The sequence below is a fragment of the Oryctolagus cuniculus genome, chromosome 17, assembly GCF_964237555.1.
Source record: "Oryctolagus cuniculus chromosome 17, mOryCun1.1, whole genome shotgun sequence".
Taxonomy (NCBI): Eukaryota; Metazoa; Chordata; class Mammalia; order Lagomorpha; family Leporidae; genus Oryctolagus; species Oryctolagus cuniculus.
In genome coordinates this window covers 53,951,023-53,971,398 of record NC_091448.1, presented here as the reverse complement: position 1 = coordinate 53,971,398, position 20,376 = coordinate 53,951,023, and the positions used below count along the sequence as shown (strand labels likewise).

The window sequence follows — 20,376 nt, the reverse complement described above, 5'->3', positions numbered from 1 at the left end:
CTCAATGCTCTTTCTTTCTCTCTCTCTCTCTCTCTCTCTTTCTCTTTCTTTCTTTCTTTCTTTCTTTCTTTCTTTCTTTCTTTCTTTCTTTCTTTCTTTCTTTCTTTTACAGGCAGAGTGGACAATGAGAGAGAGAGAGAGAGAGAGAGAGAGAGAGAAAGGTCTTCCTTTGCCATTGGTTCACCCTCCAATGGCCGCCACGGCTGGTGTGCTGCGGCCGGCGCACCGCGCTGATCCGATGGCAGAAGCCAGGTGCTTCTCCTGGTCTCTCAGGGGTGCAGGGCCCAAGTACTTGGGCCACCCTCCACTGCACTCCCTGGCCACAGCAGAGCTGGCCTGGAAGAGGGGCAACCAGGACAGAATCCAGCGCCCTGACCGAGACTAGAACCCGGTGTGCCGGCGCCGCAAGGCGGAGGATTAGCCTAGTGAGCCGCGGCGCCGGCCTCAATGCTCTTTCAACTCCTCCCTCGGAACCAAGAGGTCCTGGTCTTTGTCTCTGTCCAGCTGCACCTTGGCGACCACATGCATCTTGGATGTTTCCCCTGAGTGGGCGTCCATGACCTATACATCCCTCAGCCTTGCACCTGCCATCTCATCCCTGTCTGTGTTCCCCACTGGGTCGCCTGTCACAAATGTACAGTCTCTTCCAGCCAAACCAGACTTTACTACCTAGAGCCAGATGCACAAGCTGCCTGCTCTGCCCATAGCAGTGCTATTGTGTTCTTTGCATTCTCTTATGTATTAGTTTATTGTGGCCACTGTCACAAATTACCACACCCTGGAGGCCTCAGATAACAGCAAGGCGCTCTCTCACAGCCCAAGCTTCAAAAGTCCTATCACTGGGCTGCAATCAAGACATCAGAGCGGGCCTGGCTCCCTGCCGCGGCTCTAGGGGACGGTCTGTTCTTTACCCCTTCCAGTTGCTGGTGGCAGCCAAAAGTCCTTGGCTCGTGGCCGCACCACCCCAGCCTTCAAGGTCAGCATCTTCAGATCTCTGCTCTGGCTTCACCTCACCTCCTTCTCTGTGTGTCTCAAATGTCCCTCTGCGCTCTCTAATAAAAATACTTGGTATTGCACTTCGGGTCTGCCTGGAGCACCCAGGTTCATCTCAAGACTCCAACATGCATGGTCATTACCATGTAAGATAACATGTTCAGGATGTAGAGACTAGGACCTGGTACCTTTCTTCTGTTAAAATTTGTTTATCGGGGCCGGCGCCGCGGCTCACTAGGCTAATCCTCCGCCTTGCGGCACCAGCACACCGGGTTCTAGTCCTGGTCGGGGCGCCGGATTCTGTCCCGGTTGCCCCTCTTCCAGGCCAGCTCTCTGCTGTGGCCCGGGAGTGCAGTGGAGGATGGCCCAAGTGCTTGGGCCCTGCACCCCATGGGAGACCAGGAGAAGTACCTGGCTCCTGCCATCGGATCAGCGCAGTGCGCCGGCTGCAGCGCGCCAGCCGTGGCGGCCATTGGAGGATGAACCAGCGGCAAAGGAGGACCTTTCTCTCTGTCTCTCTCTCTCACTGTCCACTCTGCCTGTCGGAAAAAAAAAATTTTTTTTTTAAATTAAAAAAAATAATAAAAAAAATTTGTTTATCGGGCCTGGCTCTGTGTGTAGTGGGTAAAGTCACTGCCTGCAGTGCTGCCATCCCATATGGGCACCGGTTCAAATCTCGGCTGCCCCACTTCCAATCCAGCTCTCTGCTATGGCCTGGGAAAGCAATGGAAGATGTCCCAAGTCCTTGGGTCCTGGACCCACATGAGAGACCTGGAAGAAGCTCCTGGCTCCTGGCTTCAGATTGGCCCAGCTCCATTGTGACCATCTGGGGAGTGACCCAGCTAGTGGAAGACCTCTCTCTGTCTCTCCCTCACTCTCTGTAACTCTGCTTCTCAAATAAACAAACAAATCTTATTATTATTATTTTATTTTATTTATTTATTTATTTATTTGACAGGCAGAGTGGACAGTGAGCGAGAGACAGAGAGAAAGGTCCTACTTTGCCGTTGGTTCACCCTCCAAAGGCCGCCAAGGTTGGCGCACTGCGGCTGGCGCACCGCGCCTATCCAAAGGCAGGAGCCAGGTTCTTCTCCTGGTCTCCCATGCAGGTACAGGGCCCAAGCACTTGGGCCATCCTCCACTGCACTCTTGGGCCACAGCAGAGAGCTGGCCTGGAAGAGGGGCAACTGGGACAGAATCCGGCACCCTGACTGGGACTAGAACCCGGTGTGCCGGCGCCGCAGGCGGAGGATTAGCCTATTGAGCCATGGCACCGGCAACAAATCTTTTTTAAAAAAAATTTTTATGCATGAAACAAGGTTCCGTGACATGAAATTTTCCACTTGTGGCATCATGTCAAGCACACAAATATTCCAAATGCTGGCACACTTCAGATTTCAGATGCGCAGTCTGTAGCACCTATCTCATAGCAATCATTGAGGATTTAAATAGTTAATATAGGGGCTGGCATTATGGCACAGAATGTTAAGCCACCGCTTGTAACACCAGCATCCCATGTTGGAATGCTGGTTCAAGTCCTGGTTACTCCAGTTCCAATCCAGATTCCTGCTTATGTGCCTGGGGAGGAAACAGATGATGGCCCAAGTGCTTGGGCCCCCAACTCATGTGGGAGACCAGGATGGAGTTCCTGGCTCCTGTCTTCAGCCTGGCCTAGCCCTGATTGCTGTAACTATTTGGGGAGTGAAATAGCAGCTGGATGATGCATACTTATATTCTCTTTCTTCCTCTCTCTGATGTTCTGCCTTATAAATAAATAATCAATCATAACATGTTAACATGTATAAGTGGTGGCTGTTGCTACCAATTGAGAGTAACCAGTGGGCTGAACCTAAGTGACAGCCACTTATATGGAGGGACGCCTGAAGCTGATGGGATAAATCTGGAGGTTAGGGAACAGATTAGGAGGCTCAAGGATCCAGGTGGCAACAGGGCAAATTAGAGCAAGAGCCTTGAAAATAAAAACAGGGGATGGACTCAATACATCTCATGGGGACCAGCACCATGGTGTAATGGATAAAGCCACTGCTTGCAGTGCCAGCAACCCATATGGGCACCAGTTTGAGTCCTAGCTGCTCCACTTCCGATCCAGCTCCCTGCTAATGCACTTGGGAAACCAGTGGGAGATGACACAAATGCTTGGGCCCTGCACCCACATGGGAAATCTGGAAGAAGCTCCTGGTTCCTGGCTTCGGATGGGCCCAGCCAGCCACTGCAGAAATTTGGGGTGTGAACTAGGGCATGAAGACCTTTCTCCTTGTCTCTATGTTTCTCTGTGACATTGCCTTTCAAATAAGCAAGTAAATCTTAAAAAAAAAAAAAAAAAAAAAAAAAAAAAGACATCCCATGTACACAGCTCCAACCTCAGGAGCTGACTAGGGGAGCAGAGGGAGACGGAGAAAAGAAACCAAGGCTCCCATGTGACACCTGCAGAACGCCCATTCCACAGACGTGGCCAAGACACAGAGAAGCAGGTGTGGGAAGGGCATGCTGAGTTTAGGGGGCGACTCAACACCCACGCCGTGACACTTCAGGGCGTTCGCAGGGGGCTACGGTTTGTCCTCACAAAGCTCAGGTGGAACCTGGCTTCCCAGTGTAAAGTGCTGGGAGGAGACCAGGCTCCTTCACGGAGAGATTCAAGTCTTTCTTGAGAGACGGGGTCAGTTCTCAGACCCGGAGGTCCCCGTGGAGCAGGCTGTGCTGTGGCAGCCGGGCAGCGTCCCTCGGTCTTTCCTGTAACACTGCTCCTTCCCTTTTCCTTCTCTCTAGCAGGCTGTGGCATGGCGTGAGCCCCTCAACAGGGCCCTGGTCTTGGGTCTGCAGAACTGCGAGCCGACAGGAAACCTCTTTCCCTGACAAATTACCCAGCCTCGAGCGTCTTGTTATAAGGACAGAAAACAACAAAACGGAGCCAATAGTGTGAACACACGGCGGACGCTGCTGTGTTTTGGCTTCTTAAGACCCACTCCTCTTTCCTGGAACACGGAACTCAGCCCCTGGGTTGTGGGGGGTCTGTAATCAGGGGTCCTGGCAGCTTCTTCCAAGCAGTAGGTGTATGACCCAAGCTGTGCTGATGCACTGATTTGGTGCTTCTGCCCTAAAGGTAGGTCATGAGCATAGTGACCGAAAGGCAGAAAACACCGATTCTGGCCAGCACCGCAGCTCACTAGGCTAATCCTCTGCCTTGCGGCGCCGGCACACCGGGTTCTAGTCCCGGTCGGGGTGCTGGATTCTGTCCTGGTTGCCCCTCTTCCAGGCCAGCTCGCTGCTGTGGCCAGGGAGTGCAGTGGAGGATGGCCCAAGTGCTTGGGCCCTGCACCTACATGGGAGACCAGGATAAGCACCTGGCTCCTGCCTTCGGATCAGCGCGGTACACCAGCCACAGTGCGCCGGCCGCGGCGGCCATTGGAGGGTGAACCAACGGCAAAGGAAGACCTTTCTCTCTGTCTCTCTCTCTCACTGTCCACTCTGCCTGTCCAAAAAAAAAAAAAAAAAAAAGAAAGAAAGAAAGAAAGAAAGAAAGAAAACAAACACCGATTCTAGCAGGAGGACCCAAGAAAGACAGTGAGAGGTCCCTGCCACGGAGACACCTTCCTGCCCTGAAACTGATTCCTGATGTTCCTGGCCTGGCTCCTCACCCTTGCCCTAAATCCCTGTGTTCCTCCCTCACCTTCTCATGAGTTCCCTTCTTGTCTGAGTTGGCTCCAGCTGGATGCCGTTGCTTGCAACCAAAGAACCCACCATGACAATAGATTCTGTGCTGGGGCTGACGCTGTGGTGTAGCAGGTAAAGCTGCTATCTACAGTGCCGGCATCCCATGTGGTCACCAGCTTAAGTCCCAGATGCTCCACTTCTGATCCAGCTCTCTGCTATGGCCTGGGAAAGCAGTGGAGGATGGCCCAAGTCCTTGGGCCCCTGCACCCACCACATGAGAGACCTGAGGAAGCTCCTGGCTCCTGGCTTTGGATCGGTGCAGCTCCAGCTGTTGCAGCCAACTGGGGAGTAAACCAGTGGTCGGAAGACCTCTCTCTCTCTCTCTGTGCCCCTCCTTCTCTCTCTGTGTAACTCTGACTTTCAAATAAAATAATCTTAAAAAAAAAAAAGGAAAAAGAAAAAATCTTAAAAAAAAAAAAAAAACAATAAGAGTCACATTATCTGGAAAACAGACTGCTAAGAAGATCACCTCTGTGTTCATACTTAGGGGTAGTAAAAATAAGCCCTTTCTGTAGGATACAACGTTTGAGAATGGCTAAAGTGACAGAGAGCAAAGTGGCCCTCGTGCAATCTGTCCCAGTTTCAAGTACATCAGCTACGTGGCTTTCCTGTGTCTTGAAATCAGAAATAACCTCAAAAAGAAGTCATGCAGAGTCGGGCAGGGGTGGCAGCTCTCCCGCACGCAGGGGTGGCAGCTCTCCCGCACGGGGAGAACCAAGTTCTACACCAGGTAACACAGCCACTCTGCTCTTCCCCGCCGAGCACTTGCAGCCAGGCTGCCACGGGCAGTCCAACGCCCAAGAACAAACCTCAGGAGAGGCTTGGGCCCCAGAGAGACAAACATGTCTCTTCCAGTTTAGTCAGGTTGAAGTTAGGGCTGGGTATGCCCCTCTCTCTGGCCACCAGCCAGTTCCTGGTCTAGCCTGGGCGAGGCCACACTGCTAACACACCTGGCCCACAGAGGGACAGAAAACAGCAGGTGCGGCCAAGGACGGTGAGTGAGAGGCAGAGGGGTCTGCAACCAGGCGGAGTGGCTGGCAGGCTCTGTCCACCACACAGGAGTCTGGGGCTTGGTCTAGGTGTCGCAAAGGAGGCCACTGGAAGGAATGAAACAGGAGAGTGACAGCATCTTCCTCCATTCCCGGGAAGCTCTGGCTACAGTGCAGAGAATACCGTCAAGGGATTCCAATCCCGGACTTTGGAAGCCCAAGTGTGGCTGCTTTCACTTGGTTCCTGAAGTTGTTAAAAAGATTTACTGGTAAGCCCTCTTGGCTTAAATCAACTCAATGTTCTCTTAAAGAAAGGCTTGGGGGGTCAGCGCTGTGGCGTAATGGGTAAAGCCACCACCTGCAGTGCCAGCATCTCATATGGGTGCCGGTTCGAGACCCAGCTGCTCCTCTTCCAGTCCAGCTCTCTGCTGTGGCCTGAGAAAGCAGTGGGAGATGGCCCGAGTCCTTGGGCCCCTGCACCCATGTGGGAGACCCGGAAGAAGCTCCTGGCTTCGGATCAGCTCAGCTCTAGCCATTGCGGTCATTTGGGGAGTAAACCAGCGGAATGGAAGACCTCTCTCTCTCTCTCTCTCTCTGCCTCTGCCTCTGCCTCCCCTTCTCTCTCTGTGTAACTCTTTCAAATAAATAATAAAGTAATTATTTAAAAAAATGCACAGCACAGTTCTTCCCAACAAAGGATTTTTGCAGCCACAAATGCCAGAATCAATGTGGTTAAAGAGCCCTAGAAGAGAGCTGCATTTTCTAGCTTCAGCTCCTGCCTCTCCCAGTGAACTGAGTAACGTGGGGCAAGTTACTTAGTCTCTCTGTGCTCCCTCCCATCCTGAGGGCCGCTGGCTTTTCCTGCTGCCACGGGATTAAAGAAGAAAATCAAAGAGCACCTGGAAGGGCTGCCTATCCACCTACCTTCCAGGTAGGAAAAGCCGCCTGGGATGGCCAGGCAGAGGGGTGGGAGAGAGCAGGATATGAGGCCTCTCCTGTATAGACTGCAGGGAGGGTTCCACCTGCCTCTCTCCCCCTGGGAGGAACTGGGGAGTCACGAGACACTCGTAAGGAATCCAGCAGCCTGGCTTTGCAGGACAGATCCAAGTTCAACTCAGTGTCCACCAAGTAGAAGCTGAGCGGCCCTGGCCAACTTATTGAGCCTAAACTACTCCAACCTTGGAGTCATTCTAAAGACGTTAAAGCATGATAACCACGTATTCAACTACACAAGAGGGTCACCGTGTGTCAGGAAGTGAAGCCGTAAAGCACTGGATTCAGATGCCAAGGTCACAGCCAACACTCAACAAACAACATCCCAGATTCTTAAATACATCATACTGACTCCAAAATGTGTTCCCAATAAACACATGGAATATGCAGTATAGTAGCAATATCTATCTATCTATCTATCTACTTATCATCCAGCTATCATCCATCTATCTATGCATCCATCCATCCACTTATTCATCCACACATCTATCCATTCATCCATCCTTCCACCCATCCATCTATTTATCCATCCATTTATCCACTCATCCATCCACCCCTCCATCCATCCATCTACCTACACCTATCCACTCAGCATTCCTTTCTCTGGGGGAAGCAACCCAGAAACTGGAGTCCTATAAAATCCCTCATTGGCCCACATTCACCCCACATGGTTGTGACTCAGGTGTGCCCAAACAGAACAGTCCATTCTTCCAGCCACAGACCCAGGAATGAACAGGTGAACCAGGCTGGGACAACCAGACTCTTCCCTGAGTTTCTTCTGGAATCCCAAGCTCTGCAGGTTTTATGAGCTCTGCAGAAGGCCTCCTGCTACTATGTGGGCACAGCCAGTCTCAGAACAAAGCCAGGAACAAGAGACAAGAGAGTCAAAGACCCAGATGCACCACCCAAGCGCTTGGATCCAGTCCTATCCGAGGCTTGTTCAACCCTTGGACTTGCGAGTCATAAAAGTCAATAAATTCTGTTTCCTTAAGTTGGAGTGAGTTAAATTTCAGACATTGTTGTAGCCTGCTGTATGCCGCTGTAAGAGAATACTGCAGACTGGGCAATTTACAAAGGAAAGAATTGTATTTTCCCACCAATCTGGAGGCTGGGAACTCCAAGGGCAAGACCCTGGCCCCGGGCGAGGACATCACCCTGCATTATTATATGGCGGGAGGGGAGAGGAGGGCGCAGGTGCACAAGACGAGGCTGGGGGGAGGGGGGGCTGGACTCCTCCCAGGACAATTAACCCACACCTGCGAGAACCTCATTCCCCCATTCACAAGGGTGGCGCCCCCATGACCTGTTCACCTCTGCAACATCTCAGCACCTCTGAAAGCCATTGCATCGGCAATCAAGTTTCGGCGTAAGCTTTGCACGGGACAAATAGTATTCAAACCATAACACGCTTGCAGCTAAGAGGGTCTGAACAAGACAAACAGAAAATCACTGTAGGTAAAGGAGTAATCTCACAACCCAGAGGAAGCTGCATAAGCTCAGAGTGTGCAGACCTCCCAGGTTTTGCCCCTGGATCATTGGTTTTATTTCATTGTATGTTTTGGGAGTCACTGGGGATGGGGGTGGGGGCAGGGCTTTTTAAAACAAGAAAACAAACTTTCTAGCCAGGACCCCATGGCCTTGAACCCAGACTCAATGCCTTCTTAGCTGCACTGCTTTTGGAAGGTCACTCAGCTTTTGTAAGCCATGCAACATGTTTATGTTCTTAGAGTTTCAAGTTGCAGGGTTTTTTTGTTTTTTTTTTTTTTTTTTAAATTTATTTTATTTGGAAAGTAGAGTTACAGAGAGACAGACAGAGAGAATCGATTTTCCATCTGCTGGTTTACCCCTCAAACGGCGGCAATGGCCAGGGTTGGGCCAGACCGAAGCCAGGAGCCTGGAACTCTTGCGGTCTCCCACATGAGTGACAGGGGCCCAAGTACTTGGGTTATTGTTCACTGCTCTCCCAGGAGCGTAAGCAGGAAGACAGCTCAGAAGTGGAGCAGCCTGGGGCCGGTGTTGTGGCATGGAGAGTTAAGATACCACCTGTAACGGTGGATCCCATATGAGAGCCAGGGAGAGGCCCACTGCTCCACTTCCAGTCCAGCTCCCTGCTAATGCTCTTGGGAAAGCAGTGGAAGATGAGCCAAGAACACAGGCCCCTGCACCCATGTAGGAGATCCAGATGACGCTCCTGGCTCCTGGCTTTGGCCTGGCCCAGTGCTGGCCATTGAAGACATTTGGGGAGTAAACCAGTGGATGGAAGATATGGCTCCCTTCCCCCCAATAACTCTACCTTTCAAATAAATAATCTTAAAAAAAAAAAAAAAAAAGTTAAGCAGCCAGATCAGAAATGAAGCACCTGGGACTTGAACCTGCTCTCATATGGGATGCCAGCGCTGCAGGTGGTGGTTTAACCTACTGCATCATGACTCCAGCCTTGCAAACTGCACTTTTAAAAGAGAAAGAGGGGGTCCGGTGCTGTGGCATAGTAGGTAAAGCCACTGCCTGCGGTGCCAGCATCCCATATAGGTGCTGCTTCAAGACCTGGCTGCTCCACTTCCAGTCTAGCTCTCTGCTAATGTGCCTGGAAAGCAATGGAAGATGTACTTAGTATTTGAACCACTGCCACACACGAGAGACCCATATGGAGTTTTTGGCTTTGGCCTGGCAGTCACTTGGGGAGTGAACCAGTGGATGGTAGAGCTCTCCCTCTCTCTCCCTGTCACTCTGCCTTTCAGACAAATAAATAAATAGAATGAAATTGAAAGATAAGAGTTTAAAACAGGAAAAAAAAAAAAAAGACTGCATTTCCTGGGCCATTCATTCTTTATTGTTCTAGAATGTTGGGCTCTGGGCAAATAATAAAGGGACAGGAAGGTGACACTTCAAAGGCCTAAACATTTGCTTTTTTAAAAGAGTTTAAAGGAGGCAGAGTTACAGACACAGAGAGAGACAGCAAGAGAGATCTTCCATCCACTGGTTCACTTCCCAGATGGCTGCAACAGCTGGAGCTTGACCAATCCGAAGCCAGGAGCCAGGAGCCTCCTCCGGGTCTCCTGCACTGGTAGGGGCCCGAGCACTTGGGCCATCTTCCACTGCTTTCCCAGGTGCAGTAGCAGAGAGCTGGATCAGAAGAGGAACATCCAGGACACGAACCAGCGCCCCTATTAGATGCCGGTGCTGCAGGCGGAGGCTTAGCCCACTACGCCACAGTGCTGGTCCGGGCCTAAACATTTGCTACAAGGTTTTTAGTGCACTCCCGAGATTAAGGGGAACAAAGTATCCAACTAAAAGTAAAACAAACAGAAAAGCTGAGAAAGCAGGTCTCATAGCCACATCTAAATCAGCCATGAGCTATATGGAAAGTATAGTTATAGTTATCAACTTGTTATCAAAGCTCATGAAACAGTTTTCTCCTTATGATATATTTACTCCTGGATACTGTTCTCATCACTGCTGACACTCAACAACTTCCTGCAATCTTTCTCTAAGTGGGAGACAAAGCGGTGGCATTAGAACACAACCCATCATTGATGGCTATTTAGCGAGTTCCAGAAAGAACCCAGCTGATGGATCAATTCACGGTGCCAATTACAAATTACGGTAGCGCTTTCCTCCTCCCACACAACCGGGGTTTCACCAAACCCTGAGAATGCTGGGAGCAGGTGTTGAGCCCAGAGGTTAGGATGACTGTGGTCCCACAACAGAGTGCCTGGCTTCGCGACTCAGCTCCAGCTCCTGACTCCAGCTTCCTATCAATGCAAGACCCTGGCGGGGGGTGGGGAGGGGGGCAGCTGTGGTAGCTCAAGTCCTGGGTTGGGTCCCTACTGCAGGTGGGAGACCTGGACGGAGTTCCCAGCTTCATCCCCAGCCTGGCTGCAGCCTAGCCCAGGTCACTCCAGGTCTGGGAAGTGAACCAGTGGATGGAAGCACACTCTCACATGCACTCTCTGAGATAAATTTTTTTAAACGTTTTTTTTTTTTTTTTATTTGAAAGATAGAGCTACAGAGAGAGGAAGAGAGACAGCGAGACAGCGAGAGAGACAGAGATCTTCTATCTGCTACATCACTCCCCAAATGGCCATAATGGTTGGGGCTTGGTCAGGCTGAAGTCAGGAGCTTCTTCCAGGTCTCCCACGTGGGTGTCAGGGATCTAAGGACTTCGGCCATCTTCCATTGCTTTCCCAGGTACTATTAGCAGGGAGCTGGATCAGAAGCAGAGCAGCCAGGTCTCGAACCCGTGCCCATATGGGATGCCAGCGTCACAGGCCAAGGCTTAACCTGCTACGCCACAAAGCCAGCCCCTCAAATAAATTTTGTAAAATTAATAATAAAGACGTGGGAATGGGAACACACACACGTAAAGCTCCTGCAACCTGAGCTTTTCATGCGTGAGAAAAAAAAATTAGGAATTGCTGCTCTGTGAGACACATGTCTGAAAAAGCAAGGGTAGAGTCGAAATGGCATCGTCTGAAAATAACAGGAAACAGCTCCCGGCCTCAGATGACCACACTAATGGAGAGAACACGGGCCAAGAACAGGCTTCTCAAACTCTGCGCCTCGATGAAGCCCTAGTCCCTGCATCGCGGGGTCGGGGAGGTTTGACACACACCGCGCTGTAAGAAACGCCTTCCAGAAAACAAACAGGGCTGAGACGAGGGGCACCAGGAATCCACGGGGTCGGGCAGAAAGGAAACCGATCGCGGACTGACCGACCTTCTGGGACGCGGGCCCTCTGGACGAGCCCCCCAGGTCCTCGTGCACGCGGTCCAGCAGCCAGAGCAGGAACTCCAGGGCGTCGTGCTGGGAATTCCCTTGGAACTGAGAGCCGTACTTGGAAACAGCGTTCTGAAAGGAAGACAGAGGTCGGCGTGGCGCACGCTGTCTGCCACCTCCGAGGCTGCCCGGCGGTCTCTAGGACCCCAGATGACAATACGCAGGCAGCACGGGGTGCACACGGACTGCGCACTGAAGCCTGTCGCAAAATGCAGCCAGGACGAGGGTTCTCCGTGTAGGAGAAGGCACCACATTTCTGGAGGGGCGGAGACCGCATGCCCTGGCTGTTGGACATCTCGATCCTGCTGGCCATCTGGTCTTCCCGAAGCGCCTGACCTCTGACTGCTGGGGTGCCATGCTCCACTGGTCTTCCCTCCATCGGCCTATTCCCACCTGTCTCTCTCTGTTCAGCCCGCGGCCGAACAGACTTCTCACCCTCCCCCCTCTCCCACACTGATCTCATTCATTCCCACGGCTTCAACTGGCTCTTCTTCGGCAACCACCAAACTGACGCTGAAACTGACTTCCTTAAACGTGTTAAGTGTGGCTCCCTGACTGCCTCTCTCTAAAGCACACAAACTCCTCCCTCTGTGGTTAGATCCAGAAATGGTTGGGCCAGCCCTGAAATAAATAGGTATTGAGTGGCTCCCACCTGCTACACACTACTCTAGGGATCGGGATACAATGACCAGAACGGACAAGACCCCGCCTTCGAAGCTCTAACATTTGCCACACCCCCTTCCTCCCTTTAAAAAGATGTACTTAGCTATTTGAAAGGCAGAGTTATAGAGAGACAGAAGAGACAGAGACAGGGAGAGAGGGAGAAGGAGAGAGAGAGGGATAGGGAGAGAGAGAGGGATAGGGAGAGAGAGGGAGAGGGAGGGAGAGAGAGGGAGAGAGAGGGAGAGAGAGGGAGAGAGAGGGAGAGAGAGAGGGAGGGAGGGAGGGAGGGAGGGAGGGAGGGAGGGAGGGAGGGAGAGAGAATCTCATTTGCTGATTCGCTCCCCATCCCCAGATGGTTGTAATGGCCAGGGCTGAGCCAGGAACTCCATCTGGGTCTCCCACATGGGTAGCAGGGGTCCAAGCACTTGGACCATCTTCTGCTGCCTTCAGTTGGCACTCATATGGGCTCCTGGAGTCACAGGCAACAGCTTACCCTGTGCCACCTTGACTCGTGTCACAATGGCAGCCACTGCCACCCCACCCCCACCCCTTTCCATTGTCCTTCTGTTACACCCTGCAATAGTTTTGTCATTGCCTGTATAAATGGATATTCCAGCTTTCTGAAAGTTCGTGGCAGGGGCCCACGTTAGGCAATGAGTTGGCTGCTTGCAACACCCAGCATCCCATTTCAGGATGGCTAGAAGCCAGGTTGCTCTGTTTCCAATCCAGCTCCCTGCTAATGAGCCTGGGAAAGCAGCAGAAGACGGCCCAAGTGCTTGGAGCCCCTGCCACCCACACAGAAAACCTGGAAGAAGCTCCTGGTTTTGGCCTGGCCCCACCCTGGCCATTGTAGCTATCTGGGGAGCAAACCAATGGATGGAAGAGTTCTCTCTGTAACTTTGCCTTTCAAATGAATAAATAAATCTTAAAAAAAAAAAATAGGTTTGTTTCAAAGGGTAGTACAAGTGCATATTCAAAAATATATAAAAGAATGATTATGAAAGCTTTTCTTCTGCCTGGCCTCCATGCCCTCAGGCTCTCTTAGCAATTGCTTAGGTATCTTTCCAGGGCTCTCCTGCACGTGTCTGAGCATCCGAACACAGGCAGGCCACCCTCTCTGGGTATGCTCATGGCATATGATGGTTGTCTGAGACGCAGAGCTAAGTTCCAGCTGCATCCAAGGCAGGTGTATCCTGTGCCCGCCAAAGGGACCAGTCTGAGCAAGGCTGTAACTAGCACAATCCTCACTGCTGCCAGTCAAATCAGACGGCCTGGGATTGCTTTTCTTCCTTTCTTTTCATCTTTCCTTGCGATTTAAAGGAAACTTCTAGGATGCAACGAAGCATACTTCACAGCTAATTAATGAGAAGCCTGGTTCTAAATCTTGATTCCAACCACATTCATTTGGCTTCTTCCCCCCCAGATCTCCCTGCACTTCCACCTCCAAGCAAGAGCTGCCAGATTTAGCAAATAAAAATAGAAGACACCCAGTTAAATTTGAATGTCAAATAAACCAGGAATCAATGTCCCGTGCAATAATGGGGATGTATTTGTACTAAATCATTGTTTATCTGTAATTCAAGCCAACCAGGTGTGGTGCATCTCACCGGGCATCCCTACCCACAGCCACCCCTGATACCCTCCTCCCAGGACCTGCATTCTCTCCGCATGGTCTCAGAAGCCCTGATGCCGCTCTTCCAACTGATGTAGGTGTCACCTTTCAGGTGCTCAGATCCATCAGCTGTCACGGCGGCTGTCACGCAGTCTGGGCTCTGGCACCCAAGACGGCTCCGTGCTTCCCATGCAGTAGCATCCCAGGGAGCAAGACTCCCAGTACTGCAGACCCAGACCTGGCACCCACCTGAGGAGGAGCCCAGCCCACTGCACTCATGGTGGACCAGCCCATTTCCTACAGCCCTGCTGGACAAGGCAAATCCTTCCTTCCTCCCCTCCTCACCATCCAACGGTCACAACGCCTTCTGGGTTCTGGTCCCAATCCATGCCCTTCCCCGGTCTCCTGTGCACGTCAAAGCTCCAAGGAAACAGGCCACTCTGGTATCCCACATTTGTTTCCTACCTCTACAGTCCATGCCTTTGCTTTTGTTCTTGTCTTCTACATGAAATCCATTTCCTTCCAGCTGACCATGACGATCCTAGGTGGCCACTTGGCCCAGTGGTTAAGACCCTGCATCCCACCAACACTGTGACATAGTGGGTAAGGCCTCCGCCTGCAGTGCCAGCATCCTATATTGGTGCTGGTTCAAGTCCTGGCTATTCCACTTCCCATCCAGCTCTCTGCTATGGCCTGGGAAAGCAGTGTCCTTGGACCGCTGCACCCACATGGGAGACCTGCAAGAAGCTCCTGGCTCCTGGATCCTGGCTTCGGATCAGCACAGCTCCAGCCGTTGCGGCCATCTGGGGAGTGAACCAGCAGATGGGAGAACTCTCTCTCTCTCTCTCTCTCTCTGTAGCTCTGTGTTTCAAATAAATAAAACCTTAAAAAAAAAAAAAAAAAGACCCTGCATCCCCATCGGAGTGCCTGGTTCAAGTTGCAGCTACTCTGCTTTTGATTGAGCTTCCTGCTAATGTGCACCCTGGGAGGCAGCAGATAATGGCTTAAATGTTTGGGCCCCTGCCCCTCATATGGGAGACTTGGATGGAATTACAGGCTTCTTTAGCCTGGCTCAGTCCTAGCTGTTATAGTGTTCAGGAAGTGAACCAGTGCATGGAAAACATCTCTCTTTGTTACTCTCCTTATCACTCTGCCTTTCAAGTGAATGGAAATAAATATTCTTTTACAAGAGTGCAAATATGTATATTTGAGTTTTTTATATTTATAGATAGATAGATGAAAAAATCAGGGGGCCGGCATTGTGGTGTAGTGGGTAAAGCTACCGCCTGCAGTACCAGCACCCCACATGGGCGCCAGTTCGAGTCCCGGCCGTTCCACTTCCAATCCAGCTCTCTGCTATGGCCTGGGAAAGCAGTGGAAGATGGCCCAAGTCCTTGGACCTCTGCAACTGCATTGGAGACCCAGAAGAGGCTCCTGGCTCCTGGCTTCGGATCGGCGCAGCTCCAGCCGTTGCAGCCAATTGGTGAGTAAACCAGTGGATGGAAGACCTCTCTCTCTCTGCCTCTCCTCTCCCTGTATAACTCTGACTTTCAAATAAATAAATATATTTTCAAAAAAATGACAAAACTTTAAGAAATGAGTATCACAGAATGATGGGAACGTGGGCAGTTTTTTTCATTTTTATATATATCCCAAGGTTTTTCTTTTACACTGAACATTGATAATTATTGGTCTATGTCTAGTTATAAGGTATCTGGCAGAAATGTTCTGAATACTTTTAAAAAAATAACTAAACCCATTGATTCCTATGGAAGACATTTCCACAGGAAGTCTATTCAAGTGTGCTAGAACTGCATGAAAACTAAATCTAACTTAGGAAGGATGAAAAGTAACATTTGGTATTTCTATCCTGTAATGTGGCATGGATGTGTGTGTGTGTGTGTGTGTGTGGGTGGGTGGGTGTGTTTTCTCTCTCAAACACTGATACTTTCTAATATATTTCTTGTTAAAATTATTCCTAGCTATTTTCATATTTCTGGTTGTTTTTATGAATGAAATCTAATTTTATATGTTAAGATTTATTTATTTGAAAGACACAGTGACAGAGGGCGAGGGAGAGAGAACAAGGAAGACAGAGAGAGAGAGAGAGATCTTCCATCTGCTGGCTTACTCCCTAAATGCTGCAACAGCCTGGGCTGGACTAGACAGAAGCCAGGAGCCCAAGCGCTTGGGCCTTCATCCACCGGCCATCATCCAGGTACATTAGCAGAAGCCGGATCAGAAGCAAAGTAGTCGGGACATGAACTGGCACAACTATATGGGATATGCTGGCTATTTCAAGCTGTGAATTAACCCACTGAGCCACAATGCCCACACCTAATTTTATAGGTTCTATCCATTATTGCTTTTGGCAATTTTCTGTCTTGTACCTGACCTCATTTGTGACAGCAAGAATTCCAGAACATGGATTTCTAGAACCATTTATGAACTCTTTCTGTTCAATGTTTAACTCCATCTCCATTTCACATCTTACAATTTTGCTCAGAACTTCTAAAACATACGTGAGAACGACGAAGAGAAGGCACCCTGGTTTTCAAAAGGCAGCGCTTTGCAAATGATGGCCCAAGTCCTTGGGCCCCTGACACTCACGTGGGCATGCCAGCGAGAGATCCTGGCTCCGGACTTTTGCCTGGCTCAGACCTGGCCATTGCAGCCATCTGGGGAGTGAACCAACAGATGGAAGATCTCTCTCCTCTTTCTCTCCCTGGTTCTGTCTCTCCCTCTCTGATTATCCTCTGATTATCTTTCAAATAAATAAATAAATCATTTTAAAAAAAAGTCTACTTTTAAAAATGGGAGAGTGGGGCTAATGTTGTGGCATCGCAGGTTAGGCTACCATGGAAACCGGCATCCCATACTGGAACACCAGTTTGAGTCCCAGCTGCTCCACTTCCAATCCAGGTCCTTGCTAATGCACCCGGGAAAGCAGAAGATGAACCAAGTCTTTGGGCCCTTGCCATCTGTGTGAGAGACCTGGATGGAATTCCTGGCTCCTGGTTTCAGCTCAGCCCCGGGGCTGTTGTGGCCATTTGGGGAATGAACCAGTGGATGAAGACCTCTTTGTTTTCTCTCTCTCACTCTGCCTTTCAAATAAATAAATCTTTAAAAAAAAAAAAAAAAAAAAAAAAGGAGGGGGGGATCCTATAATAGAAACCAATCTACAGCTTCCAGTACTGGGGTAAGGGAAGAAGGTATCAGTTTAGAGGTCATGTTTGCAGTAAATACCACAAGAGTTAAGGAATTTATAGACGCAAACAAAGAGAACAGCAAGAGCAAAGCAGGATGGGTATACAAATGATACACAGATGGTTCCTAGACAGAATTACAACTGGCCTGAAACATGGAGATGCCGTTCACCTGGCTCCTAATCAAAGAAACAAAAATAAAATCAAGTATTTCTCCGTGTTCAGTGTTAAGTGGTGCAGAGCTGTTACCCAGAGTGGTGACTGCTGTCAACGCTAATGCATGACACTTGACAGCTTAACCATTCTCACCATGAAAAAATGTGAGATGACAGACATGCTAATTAGCTTGACTTAATCATTTCACAGCACATACATAGATCAAAATACATTATATGCTGTAAATATATACAATTTCAATTTCTCAATTACAATGACTCAAGCTGGGGAAAATATGCATAACTGACACATGTGAAACTTGGCACATTTCTTTGGAAAGAAATGTATCAATATGGGCACTAAAAAAAAAATCAGATTCAAGAAAGTTGATTTACAAAGTAAAAAGTGGTAGACGTTAGGTCTAGTGGTTAAAACATCACTTGGGAGGACTGCAATGTGGCGTAGTAGGTTAAGCACATCCCATATGGGCACCAGTTCGAGTCTCGGCTGCTCCTCTTCCGATCTAGCTCTCTGCTATAGTCTGGGCAAGCAGTGGAAGATGGCCCAAGTCCTTGGGTCCCTACACCCATGTGGGAGACCCAGAAGAAGCTCCTGGCTTCGGATTGGCCCAGCTCTGGCCATTGTGGCCATTTGGGGAATGAACCAGAGGATGGAAGATCTTTCTCTCTGTCTTTCCCTCTCTCTGTAGCTCTGTCTCTCAAATAAATAATAAAATCTTAAAAAAAAAAAAAAAATCCCTTGGGACTCCTGCATCCTATCTCAGAGTGCCTCATTTCAAGTCCTGGCTCTGCTGTGGTTTCTACCTTTCTGCTAGCAGCCCCTTGAGAAGCAGCAGATAATGTTGCCTGAGGGGCCAGCACTGTGTCGTAGCAGGTAAAGCCGCCACCTGCAGCGCCAGCATCCCATATGGGCACCGGTTCCAGTCCCAGCTGCTTCACTTCCAATCCAGCTCTCTGTTATACCTGGGAAAGCAGTGGAAGATGGCCCAAGTCCTTGGGCCCTTGCAGCCCTGAGGGAGACCTGGAAGAAGCTCCCGGCTCCTGGCTTCAGATTGGTGCAGCTCTGGCCAATGCAGCCAGCTGGGGAGTGAACCAGTGGATGGAAGACCTTTCTCTCCCTCTCCCTCTCCCTCTCCTTCTCTCTCTGTGTAAGTCTTAAAAAAAAAAAAAAAAAGATAATGTTGCCTGAGTGCTTGGGCCCCTGCCAGCTCTGAGGGAGACCCTCCTGGTTTCAGTGTGGCCCAGCTCAGCCCACTACGGCCATCTAGGGGACTGAACCAACAGATGGAAGCTCGCTCGCTCGCGCTCTCTCTCTTCAACTCAGACTTTGAAATAAATAAAATAAATCTCTAGAAGAAAGCAACGTACTTAACTACAATTTCTAATTCACATTATGACTGAATGAACGTTTTCTCTTCTATCGCACGAAGATCCACTAGCTTTCCATCTGTTTGCATTTTTATTCAATTTTTCATTTACTCAAGAGGTAGAGAAACAGACAGACAGACAGACAGATGGACAGAGATCTCTGATCCACTTGTTCACTCCCCAAATGCCCACAACAGCCAGGGTTGGGCCAGGGCTGAAGCCAAGAGCTGGACAACCCCATCTGGGTCTCCCACATGGGTGGCAGGGACCCAACCACTAGGGCCATCTTCTGTTGCCTCCAAGGACGGACATTAGCAGGAAGCTGGAAATTGGGAGCGAAGTGGAGCCAGGACTTGACCTTGGGTTCTCTGATGGGGCAAGCAGGCATCCCAAGCAGTCTCTTAGCAGCTAAACTGATGGTGCCCTCCCCTCCCCCATAATGTTTAAAAGCCCAGGTTCTGGAGTCCTGGACCCCCAAGGGCTGGCAACCCACAGAGCCCCAGTTCCAGGATCCTTCATTAACATATTAACAGCCAGATCATCCCCCCACCAGCTCCAAGGCTCAAAGGGAGCTCCCAGCCCCTCAGGGTTTGACAGCAGGAGAGAGATTAAATCCTGGTGAGTCAGGGAGGCAGATTACTAATTTGGGAGGGTTTTTTTTTTTTTTTTTTTTTCAAACCACTTGGGCCTTTCCCATTGCTGCACTAACTGGATGGGAATGAATCAGGCGAAATAAAGTAAGGTTCTCTCCCTCTCCCCTCCTCCAGGTCTCTGCAGGTGGAGAGGTGCAAGGGTAGAATAACAAACACTTCCTGGGGCTATAGTTGTGGCTTAGCAGGTAAAGCATCTCACACAGGCCTCGGATGCTCCACTTCCTATCCAGCTCCCTGCTTTGGCCTTAGAAAGCAGCGGAGGATGGTCCAGTGCTTGGGCCCCTGCACCCAAGTGGGAGACCAGAGGCAGCTTCTGGCTCCTGGCCTAGCTCCAGCTGCTATGGACATTTGGGGAGTGAACCAGCAGATGGGGGATCTCTTTCTCTCTGTCTCTCTCTGTACCTCTGACTTTCAAATAAATAAAATAAATCTTAAAAAAATAAAACAAAACACTTCCCATGGGCCAGGCACTGTGCTAAATGCTCTACATATATCTCATGTAGTGGGACAACCGTAAAATTAGGTAGGTGCCATATAAGCCCATTTTACAGCTGGGTAAAATTGAGGCACAGTGGGAGCTAGCAACCTGCTGAAGGTCACAAAGCTCCAAAGACCTTGCTCTTAACCATTATACCACACTGCCTTTTGTATTTAGAGACATTCCCTACTCCCCTCTGGCCCACCGACTCCTGTAGAACAGTGTTTCCCTCCTGGGGCAGGAGAGGGGAAGGTGCGTTTGGCATCCTTGTAGGTCACATGGCAAAGACTGCTTTCCCAGGCTGAAACTCAAGAGCGGTGATGCTTGTGGAATGAACACTGACAGGTTCCCCCTCCCCCAACAACAACAATCCCCTGTCTGCGGGGCGCTGCAGCTCTGGGCCCAAAGCCCCGGCTGGCTGTGTGGTTTCAGCAGGGAGCGAGCCCGGTGCATCCAAGATCGGGAACTCTGATTCCACGGGGACCCCCAAAGCAACATCCGGCCTTAACCCTGGGTGACGCGACACACACCACTCACCAAGTTTCACAACCCTGCAGCATCCCCAGCAAGGAGACCCTGGAGGCCAGGAATGAAATAGCAACGCCAACCCGGAGCTGGGTTTAATGTGCATTCCACAAAAAGGTGCACCTCCCAAACCGCAAACGCACCGCCTTTGCCCTCGGCAATCAGCACGGGCCCTGGTCCATCATGTCTTTTCTGTTCCTTCCAAGGCCCTA

General features: G+C 50.3%; 1 protein-coding gene across 6 annotated transcripts in view; it reads right to left on the bottom strand.

Annotated features, from left to right (window-relative positions):
* USP43 (ubiquitin specific peptidase 43) overlaps positions 1-20,376 on the bottom strand; it is a 76,946-nt gene that overhangs the window by 55,596 nt on the left and 974 nt on the right. For all 6 annotated transcript variants that reach the window (XM_070061379.1, XM_070061381.1, XM_070061380.1 and 3 more), the window contains exon 2: positions 11,424-11,555. In XM_070061379.1, coding sequence (XP_069917480.1) covers positions 11,424-11,555 — 132 coding nt within the window. The remainder of the gene's footprint in view (positions 1-11,423; positions 11,556-20,376) is intronic.